The sequence below is a fragment of the Gambusia affinis genome, linkage group LG05 (assembly GCF_019740435.1).
Source record: "Gambusia affinis linkage group LG05, SWU_Gaff_1.0, whole genome shotgun sequence".
In the NCBI taxonomy this organism is placed as follows: Eukaryota; Metazoa; Chordata; class Actinopteri; order Cyprinodontiformes; family Poeciliidae; genus Gambusia; species Gambusia affinis.
This window is the reverse complement of record NC_057872.1, coordinates 17,933,858-17,961,010: the sequence shown is the minus strand read 5'-3', so window position 1 is coordinate 17,961,010 and position 27,153 is coordinate 17,933,858. Positions and strand designations below refer to the sequence as shown.

Below are 27,153 nucleotides of genomic sequence, written 5' to 3'. Positions count from 1 at the left end.
TAAATGTTGTAAAATTAAAGCCAGAAATGTAATGAAAATTGCAGTCTTGATATTCCATTACTGCGATAAAAATGTATTATTTTGAGAATTTTGACACATTTACTTAACAAGGTACATCAATGAACTTGACACACACTCTGTCGTCCTAAACCGTTCTGACTTTGAACCTCTGAATGGCAACAAAACAAAGATAACGATTTAATGTATATTATAGCTTCTATTCTTGTCAAATACGTTACGTTTGAAATAAAAATATGATGTTACCCGTGGATGAGTGATAGAAGGAGAATCTTTGCTTTTTGTTTTTGTTTAACTAATGCATAATAAAGAGTCCTCACTTTAACTTTTTAATAAATGCTCATATCCTGTTTGCCTCTCCCAGCAATGTATGATCTGAACCCCCAATCTCACATGACGCACTCTGCAACTTCTGAGCTGCTCCCCACCAGAAGAAAAGAAAAACACCCTGACAGCAGCTCACTTCAGCCAAGTCGTCGCCATTTTATTAAGAGACTAAATAGCCTTCCTCTGATCGCCTGTTATGAACTGCAATGAGATCCTGGGCTCACTCCGCCGTTTTATCTCCTCCTCTGGCCACATGAAAATGGCCACGCAGTTGCATTCCCGCACATCCAACCGCACACGCACACATGCACTAGAGAGCTGCAGCCTTCAGCCCGTCCCCCTCCTCCTCCTCCTCCTCCTCCTCCTCCTCATTGCTTGCCTGCTTGTGTGCGCACACACGTACATCAGAGCGCCGTGAGCCATTAGAACTGGCGGGAGCGATCCAACTTTCCCTGAGAGAGAAGTGGCAAAATAAGACCTAGTGGGTGTAACCAGAACGCCACCTAGCTGCGGAGACGCTTCGGCGGAGATCCGTCGACTGTACCGATTATGAAAAACACCCGCGCCGATGTTGTTGCACGGAGGGCTCCGCGCTCTGCTGGGAAACAAACTCGCCTTTCGGGGGTGTTTTTAACCTCCGCCGGCCTTAGTTATGTAATCGGAGCCACAATCTGATGCACCAGGAGCGGCGGATCGCTCGCAGTTAGAACCGATAGGAGCGGAGAGCAGGACAGCAACACCTTCAGCTCCTTTTGCCTCGAACGCAGTTGGCTCTGGGACGCGCTCTCTGGGTAAGTAGCCTACGTAGCCTTATTACAGATTGTCATGGCAGTCCGTATTAATGTGCGCAGGCCTTTTCATCATGACCGAGCTCAAATTCGGTGCATCCGCTTTGCGCTAATTTTATCCCTTGTTGCTGAGCGCGTTTCCCCCCCTTCCTCTGTTCTCCTTGCGCGGTGATATTTTTCTTATTTCAATGTTGCTGACACCAGCAGGGGGACTGGCAGAGGACAGGGGGGGTGGGGAGGGGGGCTCTCTCGGGACTGATCCACATCAGCAGGCGCGTTTTGATGCCATGCACCCTCTTTTACTTCCATGTTGAGTTTTTAGCTCGCTCGCTGTGCATGTTTGCTGTGTTTTTTATTAGGAGGCTCAAACACGCGTCATATGTAATAACGGAGGAGAGGAGCAACAACAACACGTGTGTTTCATTTGCAAGTGCGCCAGCATCAAGAGGATGGTGCGCAAAGTCATTTTAGAGGAGAGAAAGCTTTAATATATCTAGAGAGGCAACATCAGTCAGCCGACACAACTGCGATCTGAGTACACAATGTTCAATCAACACACTTCTAACTGAGGGAGAAGTATGTTTTCGCTAGAGCCACAAACTTTAAGGTGTTTTACGAGAGTTTTATGTGATAAACAAGCAAAAAAGAAGAGCAAAATGTGTAGTGGAAAGAACTGATACATGGTTTTAAATTAATAATAAAATAAGAAAAGTGTTGCATGGTTACACTGACAACTGTAAGACAAAACCTGCACAACCAATTGCCTTCAGAAATAACTAGTAAATAAGTATAATATAGTCTCAGTACAGATGATCTGTGAAAGCATCTGGGGTTTGTTATTGGAAATTAGAGAACAAGCAACACAAAGACCAAGAAACATAACAGGTTAGAGAGAAACTGAATTACTCGAATCCAAAGCTTGCATGGCCATTCACCTAAACTGTCAAGTTGTACAAGGCGTTAACCAGGTAAGCAGTGGCTTTGGACGAGCCGCAGAAATCTGGAGCTCAAGTTGGAGAAAACCATTTACTATAGGCAATTATTTGTTCCAAGATTTGAAAACAGATTTTCACAGAAGACCTCCATCAATCTGACTGAGCCTGAGCTATTTTGCAAGAAAGTATTTCAGTCTAGTTATAAAGCTGGCAGAGACATAACCCTAAAAGATTTGTAGCTGTTGGATTCTTTCGCACGCAACACACCTTAGAGATTTTGTTTTGCGAAACACAATTAAAATAATTTTCTTCTGCTTATGATTAACCACTGTTTTGTGCTAGATCATATGAAATTCCAATAAAATAAATTGAAGTGAATGCTCGTAAACTGACAAAAGGATAACTGTTTAAGATGAATACTATTGCAAAGTACTTTACCTCCCTGTAGTGGCGCTTCTGAAAGCTCTAGAAAAGGGTGACCAGATGCGAGCCACTGACCATCTTTCCTAGCACCATAAAAAGCTGGAGCCAGAACATAATATCAGAAGTATAAGAACAGGAATGAGAAGTACATTCTGAAAGACATAAACATGACAAACCAATAAATAAAAACAACTAAAAATAAAATTATTTAAAAAAGACATTCATCTGCGATTGCCCAGTAAATTCATACGGTGGGCCACTACCTCACAGTATCTCCTTATGGGCGCTACTCCTTCCTTGTGAAGGTGAGAACTGAGTGACTGCGAGGCTTCATCGTTCAATAACCTGGGATGCCAACACTGGAGCCCAGTTTCCAGCTGTGCTCCTGCTGTTGTCAGGCAGATGCTAGCGGCTGTTGTGGTCCTTGATGATAACACTGTCACAGGATGGTGATCATGATGCTGCTGGAAAGATGGAGGGCCATTATCATGATTTAATCGTCCCTCTCCAGAGGAACCACAGTGACTTACAGTGTCAAGTCCACCCATCATTCTGTCACTGGGAATAGCTTCTGCTCTAATCTTAGAATAATTCAGAGTTATGTATGAGAGGTATGGCTCCGGAGAGCATAAGGAGCTATTAGTATGCTCTTTGACTGATCTTGAATGGACTTACCCTTTTAGGTTTGAAAACCTGCCACTCTCAGTATCTGCCTGCCTACAGCTGTTTCAGAAAGTGCCTGCATTTAAAGCTGTTACCCAGACTTTTGAGTAAAATCTTTAGATCTACTTTGTCGTACATTGAATGACTTTTAATGATCAGAAAATATTTGTTTCGGCATATTATATTCTGTAATTTTCTCAAGATAAAATTTGTTTCTCATACCAACATGCCTTTAGTGACAAAAGGTAAATGATCAGTTCTTTTGAGTGTGTGCATTTGCAATCTCCTTGTTTTTATTGTAACGTCTCCATCAGTTGGAGATTCCTACAACTATATGTACATGATACATAAATTTAGGTACAAATCTAAAAAAAATATCGAAAAAATAAATTTTGTAACCATTTTAGCAGAGAATATAAGACCTTTCTGCAGTTATGTTATTTACAGAATAACACCACAAGTGTAACTAGCTGATATTTGGGGGTTAATAAATTGGGCTATCTGCTCTGTCAGAATGTGTAATTAGCTACTTGACAGACATACTGCTCACAGTTTACCTACTTTAGTTTTTAAACAGCAGTCAGTTATTCAGATTGGTATGGAAGAGGATTAGGGCCACCGGAAAAAAAAAAAAATTAATTCTGAGATTAAAGTCACAATTCATTCTTTTTTTTTTAGTGGCCCTAATCCACTTCCGTAGATTGGTGATAGCAGGCTGGGGAAACCTTCGTTCCCCATCAATGTATGGGCAATTATTGCATTGGATGTCCTTATCGGGGAAAAATGGTACTGTTATTTATTGTGATAATGATAAACTCTAGTTAATGATATCTGCATAACTGAAAACATACAGAAAAGGTTTATTATGTTTACTGTTTGAAATAATTTCAATAGTTTTTCATAGTTGAAATAGTTTTCCCAATGTTGGATCCATGAGAGCATTAGTAATTTGAAATGCTTTTGAAAATATGAAATTTAAATGCAGCTGTTTCACTCTTTCATGGTACAATAGAACTATGTTGGTATTGTACCGAAGTGCTGCAATTAATAATCGATAAGTTTTGTTTTTAGAGCAGTATTCTTGTTTGGGAGGCTCTGACTATATTAATTGATAGTGTTGCCTAATCCCTATTTCATGCCATAACTGTGTGCTTTCTTAATAACTGATAAGATTTGAGTTTGTCCAGCCTGTAAGCAAGGGAAAAACTGGACAGCCATTTCTTTCAGCTAGTAGACTGGCAATACAGAGCAATAGGTGAGGGAAGGGACAGTTACTCAGGTCTCCAGACCTGAGGTATAAATAATTAATATCTCAAGCAGATTTCTTTAAAAAGATTTTAAAGAAATAATATTACTAGTATCAGTAATCTCTGATACTAGTAGCAAGCATTGCCTAACTTCAGTGTGTCTATCTCTTGTCAGAACAGCATCATCAAAACATTTGAGAAATCTAGTAACAATAAAGGTCAAGATAAGCTCCAACGATGCTTCCTGTAGAACTGCTGCATCCCTCGCTACTTCTGACTTGTACAAAGCCCCGATCTATCAGCTAGCCCTACTATGTGTGGACAGTTAGTACAGGAGGCAACATCAACAGTCCAGTCAACTCCAGGGAGGAAGTAAGAAAAACTCCCATTGTTCAGCAGACAGAAAGAGAGAAGTTAGAGAGAGTGCAGACTGGCTCTAGTCTGGAAAATTAAGTAGATGTTGAAGGCAGTACAAGTGAATGATATACATTCACTTGGGGCGATAGCCCAGGGCTCCAAGGTTTTGGGGACACAGAAAAAGAGTTATTTTTAACATATAGATTGTTTTTGGGCAGTATGTCTTATGCTTACAAATTAGTGGAAGCAATATCCACGAGGTTCTTTAATTAGTTGGATTAATATGTTTTGTCTTGTTTCAAATGAGAGGTATGACATGGGTCGGTGCTATTCAATGTGCTGTTTTGTCAGCTTCCATTGCGAAAGCGGTCCATATAAGCGACCCATACTGCACCATCCTAGATAGGTTCCAGGTGGTGTGCAGTTGTAGTTGGTATGGCATAGTTAGGATGGAGCTACTGGCATCATAAAGCACAGTCCGTTGACTGGGGGACAGAAAAATGTCTCTGCTTGTGACCTGCACAAGACATACTAGTGCAGCATGTTTGATGCCACAATAGGCTTTTGGGTTTAATCCTGGCTTCCCAGTGAAAGTCCAACTGGTGGTGGAAGCACTTTCCTGGTCATAATACGATGTACCAAACCGCACCAACCCATGCCATACCACTCAGTGGAAATGAGGTATAAATAATCAATGCTCAAGCATGACCCCAAGCACATCAACAGCAGCAGTCTTTAAATACATGCTTCATACCTTCTTCTTTGTTCTGTAGTATATTTTAGTGACTGTGCTACAGTAGAGAATATAATGCTTCAGTAAATGCAATATTTTGGGGCATTTTCATTTATGGGTGAAGACATTTGGAGTGTTTATGAAGAACTTCTTTTGGCAAGGAGAATTATTTTTTTTCATATTGAGAAAACCGAAGCTACTTTATGTATATGAAGCTATAAATTTATTATCATTTGTAAGTGCAAAAAAAGTCGTGTGGGTAGGGCTCCCTACAGTGTCTGGCATGTAAATATGCTGAAAAACCAAACATGGAAAAATTGAATCAGGAATATAAGCACATTCGTACAAGTTAAAGATCTGAATAACTGTTTTCCTCTACTCAGCACCCTTCATGGCTTGGGGAGCATCAGTCAAATTCTGGCTCAAACACGTATAGTTAACATTTTTCAACTCCAATGAGTGCTTTGGAGTCTATGTCTCAATTTGTCAGGAGTTGCTATTCCTAGATAATATGTCCCAATGTTGGCTGATCAAATTGATTCTTGCACTTCTTGTGATGTTATAAACCCAATCTCACACAAGAAACAGTAAGCAGAATTTTTTTTCTGCACTACATTGTTTAAACTTTGTCCTTTTTTACTCAGCTGTGTTTTACTGTCAGTATACGGTTGTCAAGTGGAATAAATTGGCATCCTTGGATTGCATCTTTAAGAAAGCTACTGTCCACTGCTATTCTCGTTTGATTTTATTGTAAGCAGTACTGGCCTTAAACATGCTTTCCAATACTGTTACATAAGAGCGGTTTCTGAAACAGATGTCGATTCGTGTGATTCAAGGAAAGAGTTACTGTGTGTGTTTGGACTCAGGGACCTAGAGGCAGGAAAGATGGTCCACTGAGCTCCTAAATGAAAACATTAAACTGAGATGCTCTCATAGGTTTAAGGCAGCAATTCAATGTGTTGCTGAGAGACAGATGAGCTATTTCATACGTGGCCCTCAAGAGAGACAAGAATAAAGAGCCGCAAGAATGCTTGGGGGGGGGGGGTGTGTTTTATTAGAAAATGGACGAGTGTGTCCCTTGATGAGAGATGGAGACTAATGAGAGGAGCTCGACGAAGGATGTCACTTTCAAAGCTTTTCGGTTTGAAAAAACAGTTGTGAACGCAGGGTGAGTGAGAGTGAAAGTTTTTCTCTGCTGAGCGGATTGTTATTTTTAGGGCGTGTTTCTCTGGTGTAATGTCACATTAAAAGTCCATTTACAATGGGGTCAATGAAAAGCTTTACTTGACTTAGAGGAAGCAATGGGAGGAGGAGGAATTTGCACTCCTTTCCAAAAATAAGTTTTACCCTTTCCTACGGATTTGTGTTACCACTACTGAAAAGCGGGAGGGAGGAGGGGAATGGTTTGCACTGTGAATGGAAGGATTTAGGCTGGAGAGGAGGGAAAAACAGAAAGGACCGCTCAGAGGGAAGAAATATGGTTCTGATTAACAACGATACAGTTTTCGGGTTGACTGTTTTACTGTGTGGTCTGCAGAGAGGGAATGAGAGTGTATGGGACTAATAGAAAATGTATGAAAAAAGGTTAAAGCCAAACACGAAAGGGGGTGGGGGATTTCGAAAGAAAAGAGACTACAGTGAAGGGAAGAGTGGGTGGAGAGGTGGCTGTGGGAGTAGCTGAGAACAGAAGGCAAAGACAGTGGGGAGACGAGGGGAGGAGACTGGATCAAGTGTTCGAATATGTCAGGAGACGACTGATTGATTTGCTGATTTAGCGAGAGGAATAGTGAGGGTTGTAACTGAGCTACAGTGTGCAGGGGACGGTGGCTGTGGTTCAGATCTGTAGGGGCAGTGCTCTGCACAACTTCTCCATTAGATCACAGCCAAAAAAATTTGGTGTATTTTATTTCAACTTTTGTGATAGATCAACAAAGCTGCACTTAGTTGTGAATTAGAAGGAAAAAATATTAATGTTCACAGGTAAGAATTTGAAATGTGTGGTGTGCAATCGTATTTATCCCTCCTAACTCTGAAACGTTTAAAATCCAGTGCAGCCAACTTCCCACAGCAAACTGTGTAGTTTAATCTCAGTATAAATTTATGTTTTGTTAAGGCCTCAGAGGTTTGCTAGAAAACATTACCAAACATTCGTCACCCTAAACGCACAGTGAAACAAGGTGATGGCAGCACCATGTTTGAAATGCTTTAAAATACGATCTTGCTGAGAAGAAAGAAGGGTTTCTTAGAATCCCCTTTGGATGTATCCAGTCTTACAGATAACAGCTTCTGCAGAGCCAAAAGAGTGTCAGACATCCATGTTCGGTCTGATAAGACGACTTGTGATAGAGAACTAATACTTTATATCACAGTTAAACAACTTCCATATGGTGAAATGTAGTAGCGGCAGCGGCACTGGAATTTTTTAGGGATACTACGAGGGTAAATTATAAAAATTCACTTCGTGCTTCAAGATTTTTATTTGCAAAAAAAAAATAAAAAATTTTAAAAACCTTGTAATATTTTTCTCCAAGTCCAAAATTATGCACTTTGTTGTATTGGTCAGTCGCATAAAATCCACCTAAAATGTTTTAGTGTCGAGCTAACATGATAGAAAATGTAAGAGTTCTTACAAAAGCACTTTTGTTTTGCACCGTAGCTGAAGACCGTTAGAAGAGACCACTGTAAGAGTTGTTTGGTGGGATTGTGAGTAAGTCTTCCAGTTAGAGCTGACATTCTGGGAATCTGATTGGCCTCCTGGGCTTTCTGTATGATGAGATCATCTCTGTGGACACAGACTTTAGCACCTCGCTGCAGCTGCCTGCAGGAAGGGGACTTTCCCCCTCAATTCCTGTGCCGCTGCGATTCAGCATCTGAGCTCACTAAAATGACTAATCTCTGGCCTCTCTTTTTTTTTCTCTCTCTCTCTCTTTCTCTGTATGTCTGTTTTTTCATCTCCTCTTTCTTTTGGATTCATATCTACTCAGCTCAAGTCAGAAGGACAAGAGAGAGACCTTCCCTCGCTGGTTGACGGCAATAAACTGCACTTGGACCGTTAAGGGATCTGTTTTGCTAACCTTTCTGGTTTGCACCTGCAATCTGCCCTTCGTCTTTGACCCCAACAGCCCCTCTGGGCTCATTTGAAAGTGCTATACTGGGAACTCTGCAGCACACTGCCTCTCCCCCCTGACTTCTCTGATGGACCAGAGAGTGAAGGGGGGGACCCCTACAACCACCGCCTCCACTCTGGACTCTACTTCTGCTCCTGAAGACTCTAAGCAGGACCAAGTGGCAGAGAAAAAGAGGAGAGCCGAGGGGGAGAGTGGCAATGCTGGGAAAAAGGAGGAGGAGAAAAGAGGACCAGGAGGAAAAAGGGAAGGGGACAAGGGAGCAGTGCTGGAGCTACTCATCGAGGGGCGATGTGGAGGGCAGCAGGAGCTCCAGCTCTCTGGCAGGGAGTCAAACTGCCCCGAGGGGAACGTAAGGGTCCGGATTGGACTCCAGGCCAAGCGCACCAAAAAGCCGCCCAAGATTTTGGAGAGCTACGTGTGCAAGCCCACCATCAGGACGTATCAGAGACAAGGCAGGGGGGCTTTGCTGAGGGCAGATGGAGAGGGAAGAGCAGTCCAGCAGATCAAAAGCAGCCCAGCCACAGATGAGGCAAACAGGGAGCAGCGATTGGGCTTGGATGCCGTCCAGGCCACGTCCAAAAAAACTACATCTGCTGCTCCACCGCCACTTGCAAAGTCATTATCATCCCCGTCATCGCAGCCTTTGTCAATATCCTCGACATTAACTTCAGAGTCTACTCCTGCTTCTGCCCCTAACATATCAACCCAAGGAACCAAGACTGGCAAACAGGTAGGACACTCATCCTCCCAGCTGCTGGCAGTAAATCTGCTGCTGACGTTAGCTTTAAATAGAAGGACAACAACCAAGGTTTTGAATGAGGGTTTTATCCATTATTAAAAAGAACCACGTTGTAGTTTCTCTGTTAGTTTTTAGAGTTAACGAGCAGATTCTCATACACACTGGAATGGTGAAAAGAGATAAGTGTGAAATAAGCTATTGTCTCAGAACTGAAACCTAAGCAGCAGATTACAATTAACAGACCTAAACCTAGACTGATAGGATGGTAGCCAGTTGGAGTTATTACAGACATCGGTCCATCAGTCCTTGTGATGATCGCCCAAGGGGAAGCTTATAGCCATAGCTGCTCAACGTCACTTGAGCAGAAGCAGCAGCAGCATACCAAAATTACAGAACGAGTATAAAATGTCAAGCCTTCTCATTTGTATTAGTGGCAATTTATAGCTACCAATAGCAATGTTTTCTCTCTCTCTCTTTCAGTCTCTGCCTGGCCCTCTATATCTGCAGCTCTCTTCTATTTTTACATCCCCTCTTTTCTCAACGCGCTCTCATTTATCTTTCACTCCCCCCACTTTCCCTGTCCCACTCGGCTCCTCTCTGTTTCTCCACCTTTGCATTTCTCCTCTCTTTGCCCCCATTCCAGTTTCCATCACCTGGCTCTCTCCTTTTCCTTGGTATGCCCTCATTTTCTCTACCTGTTTGACCCATTTTATTCTTATACTCTCTTTTGATGCAATACAAATGTTTTCTTTTATAGCATTAATCTGACATACCCTCAAAAGATCAACATAAAGATTAACAAATCTAGTAGGTGGAGGGATATGTACCAAAGAAGGTGCAGTAACCCAGATGTATAAGTGCACACAACCTTAAACTGATACTTCGCCACTTCCCAATAGTACCTTCCAAATGTTCTCCAACTCTCTCACATTGTAAAAACATGTCTTGTCTATGTGTCTATTCAGGCTGCTCCACAGTTTCTCTGTTTTCATTTTTGACTTTGTAGCGGAAATCTAAAGTTTTAAGGTCCAAACTGGTGAGAACTGGTTCTCTTCATATTTCACTAAGTGACCCGAAAGAAGAAAACAAAACACAAAACATCTTACCGCCATCACCATGTCTCGCTGTTGGTATGGTGGTCTTCTGGTATTATTTTTGGGACAAACTGATATTTTAGAGTTTGGTTCAACAGACTATGACTATTTCCATGCAAGGTTTTGGGAAATTTTAGCTATGATGTGCCTGTAGAAGGCTTTGAACATTGACTGGTAGTTGGTACCAAAAAGGTAAGTCTGAGTGTTTCAGATATTGCTTATTTACTAGAACTTGTATGCACAACCCTCTTTTAGGTTTACAAGTCCAGGTCTGTCTCACTACCAACGATAAAACATTGTGATGGCAGTATTATGCTTAGTGGTTATCTTTTTCTTTCTGGTTAAGCTTAGCCAGATGTACCTTCATTTATGATAAGTGTGAACTGAGGAAGACAGAATGCTGAAGTCTAATCAATTTGTGTTTCAGCAAATGCAAAATTAAGGATAAATGATGCAAAGCTGGGTTGTTCCTCTTATTTTCCCTCTTTACACTTTAGTTTGTGTATCAGCTGAATACACAAACTAGAGTTTGAACCCACATTAAAGATGGAGAGAGCTTAAAAATGATGAATCAGTGTCTAATTTTTAAAACAAGGGCGTGTGCACTGTTACTGATAAATCTCAAGGTTATTACAATCTGTGACAGAAATTATGTTTTTGCATTCCCCAGGTTCCTATCAAGCTGGCCGATAAGACGGACGATAATTCAAATGGTTCATCAGAGAAAGTGAAGAAAGACAAGCTTCCAAGTGTTAATGGACAGTCTGTCCCTGCAGGACTTAAACCCTGCTCTCCCACAACAGATCAGACAACTTCCACCACTCCGTCCACACCGAGCAAGCAGACAGTCTCCACTTCAGAAACCAGGAATGAAGGGAACAGCTCCAAGAAACACAATGGTTTGGTTCAGACAGCAAAACAGAAGGAACTATCGAATGGGAGGAGTTCTTCAAATATCCTTGGCACTTCGTCCTCATCGAAAAACAAAGCTGGAAAACTCAGCAGTTTGTCTTCTGCTTCTTCCACAGATTCCACAGTGAGGTCTCTGGTGTCTTCTGGCTCCCATAAAGAGCTTTCCAGTAAGACTAAGCCAGACTCTGCTGCCTGTCACCAAATCACCCCCAAATCACAGTCTTCCCCCTCCTTGGATCCTTCCTCTGCCCAGTCAGAGGGTTGCGGTCCCTCTCCACTACCCCTGATAGACAATAAGAGAGAGAAAGAGAAGAAAGCCAAGAAGGAGAGACGTAGAGATAAAAAATCAAGGAGAGATGGACCAGAGGCAGACAGAGAAAAAAGTGAAAAAAGAAAGGATGAGCTTAAGAAAAAGAAGGACAAGGATGGGAGATCAAGACACGACAAAGAAAAGGATCAGAAACACAGAACTGGCGATTTATGGAGGGATAACCTAAAGAATGAGGCTGGAAAGGCAGATAGGATAAGCCCTGAAAGATTGAGGACACAAGATAATAATGCAAAATGTGGTGAAACAGTTGGTACTGCTAAATTCGATAAAAGCTCTAAAAAAGTGACTCCAGTCAGACTAGAAGAGAAAGAAAAGACAGTTGACAGTTGTAGGCTTGCTAAACAAAGTGAGCCTGCTTCAACAGGTGATTCCAGTAAATCAAAAGAACAAGACGTATCAAGATACCCAGTAGTGCCTCCGCCTCTCTCTATGTCTTCAGCTCCTCCCCCTTTGGCCTCGTCTTCCTCTCACATTCCTGTTTCTCCCCCCTCTTCGCCCCGGGAGCAGGACAGCCGACCACTCAAGAAGCGTAAAGCCAGAAGGCCCAGCTGGACCAAGCTGGTACATCGCGCCCACAGAGCAGAAAATCAGGAAGCTTCTTTGGATTCCCTGCATAATCCATCGCTAAGTTTCCCCCAGATCACTAAGACATCGTTTCCACCCAAAACCGCTGTTCAGCAGAGCGATGAGTCGCAGTCAGCGCCCTTGAGCTCCTTATCCAGCTGCTCCGCCCCAGTGTCTTTAGCAGCCCCAAAACAAACTCACCCCATTTCAGATTCAGCCCGGAAGAGGGGCCGTCCCAAATCCCACGGCTCCAGTTTGGATGAGCCTCCTCCTCGACTTTCACCAAGTGATATTCCCTCTGAGGATCCCATTGTAGGCTGTGACAGATCTAAAAAAGCCCCGGTGCTGGTACCAATACTGCAGTCTAAATCCAACCCTAAGAAACGAGGGCGTCCCCCCAAAAGACCCTTCCCAGAGGACCAGGGTGAAGATGCACTGAATCTCCCCAATTGCAAGGAAAGGAGTGAAGACTTTTATCCACCTGAACGGGGGAACCGGCAGCTAAAGATCAGGAGACTGATTAATGAAATAAAGAAAAGAAAGAAGAGGAGACTTCACAAAGTAATTATGTCTGGTTATATGGGGAAGGTGGGCAGGGGTAGAGAGGTAGTGGATGGTAAAACCTCATTGAGAATGTGTAAATCGATTGAGGACACAACAGTTCACACCCTTTCAGCCCTGTCCTCCTCATTTGGGAGCACGCTGGGCCCTCAGATCAATGTAAGCAAAAGAGGTACCATTTACATGGGCAAGAGGCGAGGACGCAAGCCTAAGTCCCAATCAGCGAACCTAAACTCTAGCTCCCAGAACTCCACTCAGTTGTCTTTGTTTACCAGTCCCCCTGAAGCATCTCTTTTCTCATCTAGCCAGGCACAGCCACCCCCATCTCACCCATTTCCTTCCCCATCACTTACCCACTCTAGTGGAGCCCAGAGTCCTTTTAGTGAAGGCAGCCTCACAGAACCAACATCCTCCCTCCTCTTTTCCCACCACTTCTCTCTCCCTTCCCCATCTTCCTCTTGTACATCCCCACGTCCTCCTTCCTCCTCTTCCCTCTCCCCCTTTGTAAAAAAGAGCTGTCCATGTCAAGGGAGACATCAGTTTCCCTTTCACCAGTCTTCATGTAAGCTCTCGAGTGCCACTGCTTCAATGCACCATGTACCGGGTTCCCCGAGTCACCTGAAGGAGGCCACCCCCTCACCAAGGAGCGAGTCACATAGTGACGAGACGCTGCCCAGTGACAGCGGGATAGGAACAGATAATAACAGCGTCTCTGAGCGAGGCGAGATGAGGGGAGCCAGAGGAATACTGAGGATGGGTCATGGGTCAGGGGTGATTCTGGGAGGTCAAAGGCTCCCTCCATCTCTTGTGGACCGCCCCTCTCCGGTTTCGTCGCCCCTCTCTCATGTGGCCAGACACTCAAACACTATTAACATCTCAAACGCCGCAGAGCGTCACAGAGACCGGCACCGACACAGGCGCAGGGATTACGACTGCCCCGCTTCCTGTGCCTGCCTGTGCACCTGCCTTGGACACAACAAGTGCACTCATTCCGACTATTACTCTTGCCTTGGACATAGTGCACTGAAGAGACAGAAGAACAAGCATAAGAAGAAGCACCAACAGATGCACATGCAAGACCCAGAGTTCCTTGCTGAGCTGGATGATCTGATCGCTCAGTTCAACGAGGTTCACATTGGACGACGAAGCTGGGCGAGGACGGGATTTGGGCAGGGCTTTGAGGGAGGAAGGCGGCATCATTCTTCTTCTCATTCCCACCGGTCCAACATCTTCCGGATAAATCTGAATGGCTTCTACTCGCCACACCCTGTATCCTTCCCAGCAGCTCCTTCCTTCACCCCTCAGCCCTTCTATCCTTGCCATTGTAACAGGAAACTGGACCGCCGGCAGTGCGGCTGCCCGTCAAAGTTCCAGGAAACAATTGAAAACATGGGCTTTTATGGCAGTTACCCACCAGCACCACCGTCACTCTATCACCACCTCCCCAGCTCTTTCCCTCTTCCACCCCCTCACCAGTACGCCCCCCATCAGTCCCACCACGCTCACTTCCTCCTCAACCCAGCCAGATTCCACAGGCGCAGAAGCAGGTTGCTCAGGGATGGAGCTTTAGGAGGAGAGGTGGAAGGAGATTTAGGGGCTAGCAGCAGAGGAGCAAGCTCGGGGTTCGTTTCTGGCCTCTCTTGTGGCTGGGGGAGGAGCGAACATAAACATAAGCACCGTCACCGACTCTGTGAGCGAAACATGGAAACTGAAGAGGAGTTACAGGATGAGGAGGAGGAAGACGGCATGCATAGGGAGCTCTTGAGTGGTTCAAAGACACAATCAGGGTTAAATTTTGGGCAAGTAGAAGGAAGGAGGAAAGGGGGAAAAGGACCGGGAAGCATCCTGTCTAAAGACTCGCCTTGGTTACGTCAAAATGGAAGCATTCCCTTCTCCGCTGCCACTTCCTCTTCATCATGTTCTTCGGCAGAGAGGTACAAAAACACATCTCTCACCTCTTTGGGCCTTGGCTCCACTCACCTGTCTTCCTTTGGAGGAGGCTGGGGCGGGTTGGGCCACAACTGGGCAACATTTGGGAGTCTAGGAAGCCCAGGATTTGGAACCCTGAACTCCAGTTGGAGAGGCTTTTCCGGAGACAAACACGTGGGCAGAATGGCTGCCTCAGAAGGAAAAGATGAGGATGGCGAAGATGATGTCGACGACTCACACCTGTATGCTCCAAAACACACCAACCTGTTCACTTCTGCTGCCATGTCGGCAGTGGGGAGAGGCCTGAGGAGCGGATTGAGCAGCAGGATCCCTGGAAGTGGGGAAAAATCGTGGAGGAGGGACGAGCCAGCGTGGACAGAGAGGAGGGAGGCAGGTGAGAACGCTTTAATGATCTGAATGGGCAACTGTTGAATCCACAACTGTCTTCTGTTGTTGCTTCACTGGCACTAAACGTGAATCTATTTTGAATGCTGACAGCAATCCAGATAAAACAGAGACTCCAACACCATTGAAATATAACAATAGCAGTCGTATAATGACAGTGAGCTGAGAAAATGGGTTTACGCAGAGAGCCTCTTTTCACTCGCACAGTGTGACAGATTTTGCTATTTGCACAGTGTGGAGACGAAACTCCACCAACCAGCAGCCGTGTGCCCAATATAGTGACAGAGCTGCTTTTTCTCAGGTGTTGTTGAGCCACACATCAAAGCCCGGAGGGTGCATGAGGAGAAATCAGACTCCATTCTTTTTATAGCCAGCTTCAGTCCCTTTTCTGTGCAAGGGCACCGATACAGCCACTCTGCAGCCACTCCTCTTAGAATTTGTTTTGAAATTACAGTAGTACCGGTAATCAGAAGCTTATATACACTCACAAAAGGCATTAATCTCATTTTAACTTGGTTTATTTGAACTCTTCATTCTCCAGGGTAAGATGATTCCACACCAACCAACTCCTAAACATTTATTTCCGAAACAAGAATTTGGTGAAGAAGTTTGAATTTATTGTGGGTCCTCTAAAATCTACATAGGGTCAAAATACTTACACATTCAAATATATACATTCATTTATCACTAGTTAACAACCAGATACAATTAGTTTGTATCTTTGAACAAACTTCTGGCATACCTCTGTCAGGAAATTTGAGCACTCTTCTTACAAAAATGTTATAGCTCCATGAAATTGCTTGGACTGTAGGGCATCTTTAACCACGGGTCCAGAGCTTTTAAATAGAGCTGAGGTCAGGGTTACTCCCAAGGCTCAGTACTTAGTGTTATCCATACCAAAACTAGTTTTGATATGCTTTTGGGATTATGCCCTGTTGGAGCAACTAGGTCTGTTTGGATTTTAACAGTAACCCAAAATGTCACACTCAGATGAAAGTTGGTTAGGATGTTCAGGAATTACCTGGGAACTGCCAGAGCTCGAGCACATTGTGAACTAAAGGCTGTTTGAAACACCAGTGATACTGTCTATGGTGACCATGTCTTTACATAACCTGAACAGAGAAGGTACTGTTGTCCTCATAGATATGAGCTTTGGTGATGTCTGGCTTTGGATTAAAACTCCACTTGCCTAGATATTTTTTTTCAAGGTGACAGTAGGGTTACCCTAAAAAGGATGCAACTAGGTGCTACAACAGGACAGTGATGGCAAACAGACATGGATCAATTAGGCTGACATTTAGCTTCCAGAACAAACTCAATCTCAACTCTTAGTCCAGAACCATTAAAGATAAGGGGAATATGAAAGATGAATTTCATGTTTATAATTGAGCCTGTATTAAAATTGTGAAAATCGTGAATAAATTCAAACTGTTGCACCAAATTCTCATTTTTAAAATTAAAGATGTATGTGTTATGCTCCTTCCACCCTGAAACCAAAAGGTTCAAGTGCTTTGCTAAATAAAAATGACATTCATGGCTAAGATGAGTGCTTGTCAACTTTTGGATTCCATATCTTGTTGGGAATCTGCAGGAACATCTTTAAAGTCTTCCTGAACCGCACGCTGTACCAGCTCAGGGCTGTCCAGCGAAGCAGTCATTAGTTAACCACCAGATCAGCTATTTAAAGCTCGTCCTATTCCTCCCCGCTGGGCCGGCCGAGCCTGTTTGATTTGGAAAAATCCAATAAGGAAAGCGTGGTCAGTCTTGTCAGTGGCTGAGGAAAATGGAACAAAAAGATGGATGACCTCAGGAGAGATTGATGAAGGGATTAGCAGGAGGTCAGGAGGGGGGCACACAGAGTGTGTATGTAAGGAAAAACAGCTCTTTTTGTTCCTGATGGAACAAAACAAAACAGAATTAGAATGTAAGGTCATACTTTGCTCTGCTTCCTTTTCCAGTACTGTTTTTCACTTTAACTGAGTGTGCAAAAACAAATGATGTGCATAAAAGGTATGCATGCCTCAATGTGTTTGTGTGCATCATTTATTTCTGAGTGTGTGGAGCTGATAAATCACTTTTAATGCATTTCCCAGAAGTGATCCGGTCAGAGGAAATGCTGTGACTCACCTAATCTGCGGCTCGTCCGCATGACTCAGCCCAGACTGGCCTCACCTCACACCTTCTGCTGGCTCAATCTCTCATCCACATCTGTCTTATTTCCTCTCCGCCACTCATGCACCCCCTCCCCCTCGCCTCCTCTGCCCCTCCTGCAGGTTTACAAGGTGACTCGAGGAGCCGTGGCCAGCGAAGAAGTGTGCCAACTCCAGACTGCGCTGCGGTGAAAAACAAAAGAGGGCCAGGACGTCCCAGGAAGCATCCGCTGCCCTCCGCCGTGTCCTCCCCTACGTGCTCATCTCATGCGACGCCGTCCATGTCGCCTGCTGACTTCGTGCCAGAAGCGGGAGGAGGGGCAGACGAAGCAGTGCCAGAGAAAAGAGGAGGAGGAGGCAACACGGTGCAGCAGGTCATGGATCTGGAGTCGCAGGCCCGGAGGAAGAGGGGGCGGAAGAGAAAACACGGTGACTCTCCGTGCCATCAGAGGTGAACACCGGAGCTGGTTGACTTGACTGTTCAATACAACCACTCGCTGCTGTTATATTAACCCACCGTTTTCAGCACTGTGTGCTAAACCAGTGCCCTCTATCTCTCTCTTTCTCCTTTACCCTCCCTATCACTCTACCTCTCTGTTTGCACTTTCCTTTTAGTTTTGCCAAGGACATCCCTGAATGTGACATGCATTCTGAGTTTCTCAGCCAATCAGATGTCGACGAGGCTCCGCCCCAAGCAGTAGCCGCCCATAGGGAAGAGAACAGCGATGGTTCCCCCAGGAAGAATTACCTGACAGCAGGCCTTTACTCTGACGATTATAAAACTACAGAGTGAGCCAAGTGAACTCATAAACTCCCTGATATATAGGATATTTTTCCTTTTCATGTATTTTTTCTTTCTCTTTATCTCAGTCCTCCCTTCCAAGCCCAGAAGAACTGCAGTGAGAGTTTAGAGTACACACCAGGGGAGCATGAGTACAGCCTTTTACCTGCTCCCATACATGTTGGTGAGTACAGATTAACATCTCGACTCTGTTCTGGCTCATACTGGCTATCGCTGCTCATTTCGAACTATCTTGATCTACTTTAGGAAAGTACTTGAGGCTGAAACGAATTCACTTCCAGCTGCCATATGATGTGATGTGGCAGTGGCAGGAAAACCAGGTATTTAGGTAGAAACAAGAATTCAAGCAAACAGATTATTATTTTTTTTTTTAAATAACTCAGCTGTAACTCTCATGTAATTTGGGTGCAGCTTCAGCGTCAACCTGCTGTTCCCCTGAAAAGGAAACGCCGTTACTGTGAGTTTATTTCTTATTTGATACTACTACTACTACTTCTGTTGTGACTTCAAGTAAATATGTGTACAAACCACATCCTCATCCCTCGTGTAATCGTAGGATACATACTTACATGTCAGTGGACAAGTGGTGCTTTTTCACATCTTAAAATTTTCTTTTAATGTGAAAAAAGAGACCAATCTAATCAAAGGCCACATTTCGAAATTCCATGTTTATGTTTGTGATGGTAGGACAGAAAAAAACTGTCCTACCATCACAAACAGGAGGATGAGGCAACATCGTAATGTTGCCTCATCCAAAGTGACAGGGAGGCTTTTGGACAAAAACAGGCCCATAGCATCACTACTCCTAATGGGAATTTAACACTTTTCCATCATACTCATTCTGACCCATCTTTGCTGTTTAACATATTTATATATAATATATAATTCTAGGTTATTTATTTGCAGTTCCTAATTTTTTAAATAAATAATTATTTATTCTCTAGAGGCATTTATTTTAAGTGGTTGTCTGTTTCCCCCTGACCCCCTAAAACATAAGACACAAGTTTTCTTAACCCTTTAACCGCCATGAGTGTCCGATTGACCCATTGACCTGCATGTGACAGTATTTGGGGTGACAGCTAAATTAGAGGTTGAATTTTTGGAAGGTCTTCTGGTCTTAGATTATATTGCCTTGTACAAAATGAAATTATTTCACGACTTATTACACATCTGTAACTGGGGAGCAAATAAGTGTGTCAGATTCTTACTGTGCATCTGATTTACGCAGGTCGCCTGAAGCAGAGGACTCTGTCTTCCCAGCACATAGTGGTGGGTTTTGTAGCTTTAGTTTGTTTTATTCTAGCACAGACTCATTGCTTTCCCTCCATTCATCTCCTCACGTCTGCGTTTTACCGAACAGGAGGAGAGCTCCGGAGACATCGCCAGCCTGTTCCCTCACCTCGACATGGAGCCTCTGACCTGCAGCGAGAAGTATGGATTTCAAAATAAACTGCTGTTAAACTCATTTCAGCGTCAGTAGGGTAACCGTCTGTGACCGTATGTGCCGGGTCCAGGAGCTTTGTGGTGAAACACCACGTGTTCCTCGTCAGGAACTGGGAGCTGGTGAGAGACCGACAGATCCGAATGAGGATAGCGAGGGGGAGAGACGGAGACGAGGAGGGAGAGGACTCGCAGATTGCGTCCTGCGACGGCGCCAGTGGGGACGACAGCCACATCAAGTCAGGTCCATGAAGCAAGTGTGTGTGTTAGTTTTTGTTTCTGTAGGTGTTTGTGGTTGATCCTTGCGCATTTTCATTTTTTTGTTTTGCCGTACATCTGTGTGGACTATGTTGTATGTGTGCATGTATGTGTGCGCTCGTCCGACTTCATGTTTGGCTTGTCTTTCCGTATCATACTCAGCAGCCCAAACTAAGTGCTTTTCCAACCACAGAATGCAGCCTGCAGAAATGTTTCCCTATTTCTGTCATCCAATGTTGGTGTCCAAGAACTCAGCAGGCATCGACTTTCTCCATTAGCAGTGAAACCACACACTTTCATCCAGCAGACATGAACCAAAGAGAAAACAAGAACACATATAATTAAAATGTAGCCGTAAACGATGATGTTCAAGCCTTCACTAACGTGCCGAATGCTGTTTGACCTGCAGATCACTCAGTGGGGGTGGAGGTGACGGTTATCAGCAGCAATGACCCCCCCCACCAAAGTCAGGACACCTCCAGCTCGCTCACTGCCAGCCCCAGCGTGAGTTAACCAGCCGCACACCACCCACATGGAGGAAAAAGTCTTCTAATAGAGTGAAGATTTTTTTTAAATTTGTTTTAAATCTGCTTTTGCAGTCAGTTGTATGTTTTTGTTCTCTCCAGCCCACCAATAGCCGGAGCAGACAAGAGGAGGAGGAGGAGGAGGGAGAGGAGGAAACAAAACGAGGGGAAAGAAAGGTCTGCAGCAAAGAACAGAGGAGGAAACGGTTGAATGCTTTACTTTTGACTCTGCAGCATTCATAAATTATCAGAAAGAGAGAGGTAAGTGGAGCATCAGCTGGTGTACAGTGCTGGCAAAAGTACTCACACCCGTTAACTTTTAACAAATTCAACCACGTAGCAACCACAGATTGCATTAAAATTTATTTGGATTCAACGAAATAGATCTACGCAGAGTTTATCGGTTTATAGTGGAGGGAAAATTATGTTGTTTTTTTCAGATCTTATTCAAATAAAAATCTGAAGCGGAAGTGTGTGGCGAGCAATGGGCTTCTGCCCCTTTAGTCTGGTGTCCCTAAATAAAATCAAATTCAAGCAGCTGTCTTCACAAGTCAGCCAGTTACATGCTACATTTTAACCTCACTTCAAAAACCAGCTGTTCTAAATTCCCCAAAGCTGAAACACAGTGGTGGCAGCATCATGATGTGGGGATGTTTTCCTTAGCAGAGAGTCAGGGAAGTTTGCTTGGACTGGCGGTAAACTGAAGGGAGCTGGAGAAAGGAGTCCACAGTTTGGTCCATAAAAGAACGTTCTGCCAGGAGAGGCTTGTGAACGGTGCAGTCACATACCCACTCCCAGGTAGTTGCCAACCAGATGGATATAAATAACTTTGCTGTCGGGCCTCTTTAATGGCATCACTTCCTGTAATGCAACTTCCCAATCACCCCGCATTAAAACTCTGGATTTACTGTACGGGTCTCCACACGCAGGCGGAGTGGAGCCATTCCTGGCATGTTACCAGACTTCCAAGCCAAGGTTGACAATTTTTCTGTGTTTGTTAAAAAACAGGTAACTGAACACAGTGTTTCACCAGAACATATCATTAGCATGGACGAGGTCATGCTAACAATGTTTATTTTGACAACTTCAAAATAAATGCGGCATACAGTCTAGAAATTATTGTACATATCCCAAAAGACCTCCAGCTGTATCTGCAGTGAAATGTGATTCTACAAAGTATTAGTAAGGAAACACTTCGGATGCCACACTTTTCAGATTTTTATTTGTAATAGTGTTTCAAAACCTTCTCATAAAATCCAGATAAAATATCGGCGTATGCCACTGAACAGTTTGGTTTGAGCCAGGACCGTCTGCAGGACATTGGTCATTTTTATTTTATCTTCATGTAGGGTGGAATTACTCCAAAAAGGGACCAGCCCCAGCAGTGACCAGGTGGACTGAAACTGATGTCACTGCACCAACTAAAAAGACAGAAAGACGAAGACGGGGAGCTTTTGACCGTGAGATGAACGAGACAAATTGACGTGGATGAAGGAAAAAAAAAAGAAGAAAAGACCAGCTGACATGAATTTGCACTAGTGCTGGATGAACAAGCACACTAAAGACTGTATGTATTCTGAGTGGACACACTTTAAAAAATACATATATACACTTTGAATGCTCTCACTGCGGCACCTTAAGCAAAAACAAAACTAAAAGGACGTGTGTTGCTCGGGAGGTTGTACGTGGACACGTACAATGCGGTACTCGGCATTTTCGGCTCACTAGTTTCCAAGAGAAAAGGAGCTCATAAGCCGCCCGGGGAGGAGAAAACGCAAATGTAGTCCGGGCCCCCCTTAAGTAGGTCAAAATTGAACCCTCATTTACTTGTTAAGCTTTCAAAGTCACATTGCACCTTTGGGAAATGGCACAAGGAGAAGTGATCCAGTTAAAAGCTAAAAAAAAAAAAAACCAGTGTTAGTTTTTTTTTTTTTTTTTTGCTTCGATTTAACAAGACTGTGTCTGCCATGTTCCAGTGAATAGGGAAAAGGGAGGGTGGGAAGAGCTTAGCAATAGGAATTTTGGCATTGCTGCAAGAGAATTTCTAATGAGGTTTTGAGAAAGAGCTTATTTTTTTGAAAAAAATAATAAAAGAAAAGTGTTGTCTGCTATAGAAATGGACAGAATATATTCATGACAGGAATGTTTATTGTCGAACTATTTTCAGTATTGCTTCCAAGGAAAAGGGGGAGATAGTTTTGTTTACTCCCGATTGCCTTTGAGAGGGTTTCCCTCTTTTCTTCGGAGCACTGACAATCAGAATGTCCTCGGCAATGGAGGCGATGGTGGGGGTGGGTGGGTGTCAGAGGGGAAAGGGATACAAGAAGTAATTTACCCCAAAATGCTCTGTAGAAGTGCCATGTCGTCTTATGTGTAAAAGCGAGCTCATGTGGTCTTTAAAAAGCAATATCTCCTCTAATAAGGACTATATAAGTACTCCAGTTATGGTTTTTTAATTAATTTGTGAATATTTGAGGACTTTGTTTTTCTGTACAAAAAGCATATTAAATTGTTCTCATCCTAGGATCATCGGATTGACAAGCCTTCGGTTTTATGTGAATGTACAGTACGTAGATCTATTTTCTTTTCATCCGCAGTAGAGTGTAAATTTAGCATAACACATAAAAGCTACCAGTCAAATCTTTCATTTTGCCGAAACATTTTTAACAGTATAAGCAGCTGACCAGTATATCCTTAGAACTGACATGGTTGTATATTATTTTTACTCTCTTTTTTTGTAGAGTTACATATTTTGCCTCCTTTTTTAGCTGAGCGTACTTTGGTCAGACAATCTGTGACAGTAAACTAGTTTTTTTTTTGTCTTTCAGTGCTCTCTTTCAGTAGTGTGGCTTCTTATAGCGAGCCAAAAAAGTGCAATTTCTTTGACTGTTTACATACTGTATGTATATTTTTCTCCCTCTTTACTTTTTTTACCTAAAGGCACTACATTATTGCCAGTGGATGATTAACTTTATAGCAAAGGTACACATAAAGAGTTATTTATCTAGTTTGCATGACATGTAACCTTTGCCTGTTGCCTCTGACGGTGTGCATCTGATAAGCAAAACAAAACAACAACAACAAAAAAAAAAAAAAAACAGTGATAATTCAATGCCATAGAATGTCAGCTCAAACATGTTGCCTCTATATCCATAATAATAAAAGCATTTTATGTCTCCTGGTACTAAACCCTGTGAACTCGTCATGCTTCAGCCTCAAGGCCCTCCTTCCTGCTGTATTTGTGTTTTAAGTGGAAGTACCGCAGTGATGCTAATCAGTGTGAGTTTACAGTGCTATCTAGTGGTGTAAGATTGTACGTCTCACATTCTGTTGTCCTCTGTAATGACCCACAGTGGACAACAGGGCTGTCAAAGCAGCACAATAACAAGATGGTGGGAGGGGTGTAGCGCATGGAGATGCTCTTATGCTCTCCTCTTTCCAGCCTAGCTGGGGCAGAGTTAGGTAATTTAAATCTGAAGAACTCTCCAGAGACCGAAAAAAAGGGATTACAATAGTGGATAGGGTTTTGAATTTTTACTGACTAGAATGTGCATGTTTGCAGAATACCTGGTACAATCCTGTTTTAAACAAACCTGTTTATTACATGTTGAAACCAAAAAATTTTAGTGTTTTTTTTTTGTTTTGTTTTTTTAAAGGATATTAATTTTAAGTGAATTCCAATAGACTGGCTGATCTGTAAAGCGGTTGGTGGCACTGTTGCCTAGCAGCTAGAAGGTCGAAACCTGGGCTGAGGTTTTTCTTGTATATTCTTCCAGTGCATGCATGGGTTCTCTCCAGATACTCTGGCTTCCTCCTACAATCAAAAAACATGAGTGATAAGTTCTTTGAACACTCTAAAAACTGCCTCCAGGTCTGAGTGTGTGTGACTGATCAGGGTGTATCTCGCCCCTCGCCTGATAACCGCTCACCAGGCCCATCAGTCATTTAGTGCCACAAACGACTAAAATATGCTTAAGGATGCCCTGTACAGCCAAAATGGTTTCGTTAGAGGCCCAAATCATTGAGTTTAGATGTTCAAATAATGGTAATGGGTACAGGTGTATGTAATCCAGGACCTAGGGATGCAGACTGCTTTCAATGCCATTTGTGAAAGAATAATTTTCTGTCAGGAGCTTAGTGAGTTCCAGCATGAATTTGATTGGATGCCACCTGTGCAGAATGTGATTATTATGAGGCCATAGACTTTCTGAGTCAATAAGCATCCAATAGTTTAAAAGTATTAAAACTAATGTTTGGCATTAAGAGCTTTTGAGCCCAGACTGTCTACTGCCAGAGTTGTCAACTTCAGGTAAGATATTGACAGCTCATGAATCCAACAGAACCACACTGGAAATAAATCTGAGCTGAGACAACTTCAGTAATCTTTGCAGTTTTACATCGACACATTCTGATACCAATTCTGATATTTTTGAACCATTTGTTGCACAAGTTTTCTCACAGACTGAGGAGTGGTACATTCCTTCATATTTTTATTTCAGAAAGACTCAGAAATAAATCTTAGAACAAAAATAATAAAATGTGGCAGAATAAAACTTAAAATAAGCATTTCTTAAAAATTTTTTTTTAAAAAAAGTTAAAAAAGTCCTGAGGCTACAGCTTTATGATTTTTAGGCTGGTTATTTTAAGGCAGAATTCCCCATAATGGGATTATATTTAGTGTCCTGCTCCATGGCTGCTACTTCTGGGACCCCAGCTGAGTCAACTCCACTCAGATCCACCCAGAGTGAGTTTGTTGCCTTTACATCTCTGCTGGCCAGACAACAATTTATCCTGGAGTAGAATCTCCCAAATCCTCCTGTTTCAAGCTGGTTCAGGAAAACTGTATTATTATTATTATTATTATTATTATTTTTCTGAAGTTGGAAGAAATTAAGTTACAGATTGAAGGGTTTCATAATAACTGAGACAGAGGTCATCTGTTTTATCTGCTTGATATTCAAAAAGGATATGTGGTTAAAAAAAAAGTTTAAATACAGTTAGCATTGATCTCAACTATTTCAATTTTCCTTCCAGGATAAAATCTTTTAAAATCAAAGAGGGATTTCCACGTGAGGTATTGTGTATGACATGCGAATCAAACAGCTGAACGGTTTGGTTTGAACAGATGATTTTTATTGGGTGTATTTACAAACAAGCACATGCAGGAGGTGGACAATTGACCGACACCAGAGGGGTACGCAACTATATGCAACACTGGGACTCGGAAATGTCTACAAGCTACGTTACACCAGAGAGAGAGAGAGAGAGAGAGAGAAGGAGGCTTTCTGTTACACACACACAGCGAAACAGCAGGATGTGCTGACACATGAAAGTGCTCACATCATCTCTACTTTCACTTCCATATGCACATGCACACACACGCACGCACACACACCGCCATCATGTTCACACCCTCACGCTTTCAGAACCCAGACAGATAGAGAGCTGTTCCTTTTTCTACACCTTGGAATCAATAAATAGTACATCCAATAAATTATCAGCTTTCACATAAAAAAATCTAAATGAACTTTATTTGTCCAATAATATTCAATCTGAAGATTTCTTATAACTATCCATTTGATGGTGTTTTATTATGAGAATTATTTACAGTATGAGCATGTAGTGGTTTCATTTACTGCTACTGGACTTTTGCTGTAGCGCCAGTAATGTCATGCTACATGGCACTGGCGTACATAGAAACTACAAGGATATTTTGAAGAATTGAGCTCTCCCTGATTTGTCAGTGGTAAAGAAACCTTCCTACAGAACCAAATCCAGACGTCTTCGAGTCTCTTTTCATCTTGTATCTTTAGAGTTTAAGATATCTTGCAATGCCTCAGTTGTACAGAAAACTAAAACGATGACTTTGAAACAAAGCAGCTCAACGTTTAAGCATATGCATAGTCGTCGATACATCTAGAATCCAGAGATAAACGAATAAATATATAAATATGACGCAAAGCAACGGGTTTCATGAGTGGCGTCAGTACAAACGAACCACTTCCACCATCACCACTATCATTAATATCAATGATTATGATCAGGAGACCTGGCAGGAAGATAAATACAAAAGCTGAGGAAAAGCCACCAAACCTATAAGCTTCACTGCAGCATTTTACATCACTTCAGGGATTTTTTTCCCCCCCTCTCGCTGCATTCATATTTTATTTCAGATAGTGTTACACAAGAGCTGAAAATGTTTTTGTGAGGTTATTTCTCAAACCACAGGATGAGCTACAGATTGTTTGTCTCATATTTCACCAGTGGGAGGGTTATATTAATGTGTCATTCATTCAAAGCATTCATGCTTATACTAAAATGCATTCAGTGTTAAACTTTATGAGCTATACGTAATCATTTTCAGAAAATTACAGTACTGCAAAAGTCTTGAGTCATTCCTTGTTTCCTTTATGCTTGCCTTCGAAGGAGCCAGACTTTCCTGTAACATTTTAAAAGTTGTCCTTATTAGTAATTCTTCAGACTTTCAGAAATTTTCTTTGGACCTTGGCTGCTTTTTTTTCTTGCAAATCTTTTTGTTCCAGACCTTCTAGCTGACTACAGAATCTAACTGAAAAACATGTCTGTATTCAGCAAATATGTGGAAGAGACCAAATTTGACTTTTTAACCTACATGCAAAACACAATTTGTGGTACTGTATATCATTCTGAATACACCATTCCAACACTGAAGTGCAGTGGTGGCAGCATCATGCTGTGGTAATGGTTATCTGTGTTGACAGGAAATCAGCTACACAGGGCAACCCTGGAGGAAAACCTGTCCGGAGCGAAACACACTTACGTGATGATGGCCCAGTCAAAGACCAG

General features: G+C 42.9%; 1 protein-coding gene across 4 annotated transcripts; it reads left to right on the top strand.

Moving 5' to 3' along the window:
- Positions 1-722: 722 nt before the first annotated feature.
- LOC122830959 (histone-lysine N-methyltransferase ASH1L-like) lies at positions 723-23,512 on the top strand. Of its 4 annotated transcripts, XM_044116797.1 has the most exons (14): positions 727-1,136; positions 8,476-9,349; positions 11,123-15,143; positions 17,428-17,755; positions 17,920-18,093; positions 18,175-18,269; positions 18,353-18,426; positions 18,518-18,563; positions 19,335-19,375; positions 19,467-19,537; positions 19,621-19,790; positions 20,214-20,308; positions 20,431-20,589; positions 21,678-23,512. In XM_044116797.1, exons 2-13 carry the CDS (start codon positions 8,687-8,689, stop codon positions 20,569-20,571), a joined length of 5,919 nt encoding a protein of 1,972 aa, XP_043972732.1. In that variant the 5' UTR covers positions 727-1,136; positions 8,476-8,686; the 3' UTR covers positions 20,572-20,589; positions 21,678-23,512. The 4 variants fall into 4 exon arrangements, 2 of the variants coding, with proteins under 2 accessions (XP_043972733.1, XP_043972732.1); XR_006370623.1 differs by lacking the exon at positions 21,678-23,512 and having other exon boundaries at positions 726-1,136; positions 19,621-19,785; positions 20,431-20,569; XR_006370624.1 differs by lacking the exon at positions 21,678-23,512 and having other exon boundaries at positions 726-1,136; positions 19,621-19,803; positions 20,431-20,475.
- The last annotated feature ends 3,641 nt before the right edge of the window (positions 23,513-27,153 follow it).

Bases quoted from the DNA above. Each gene is read 5' to 3' on its own strand.
- LOC122830959 (XM_044116797.1), top strand. From the start codon at position 8,687: ATGGACCAGAGAGTGAAGGGGGGGACCCCTACAACCACCGCCTCCACT. The intron at 9,350-11,122 runs GTAGGACACTCA...TGCATTCCCCAG, and splicing joins GAACCAAGACTGGCAAACAG to GTTCCTATCAAGCTGGCCGA. The intron at 18,270-18,352 runs GTGAGTACAGAT...GATCTACTTTAG, and splicing joins ACCTGCTCCCATACATGTTG to GAAAGTACTTGAGGCTGAAA.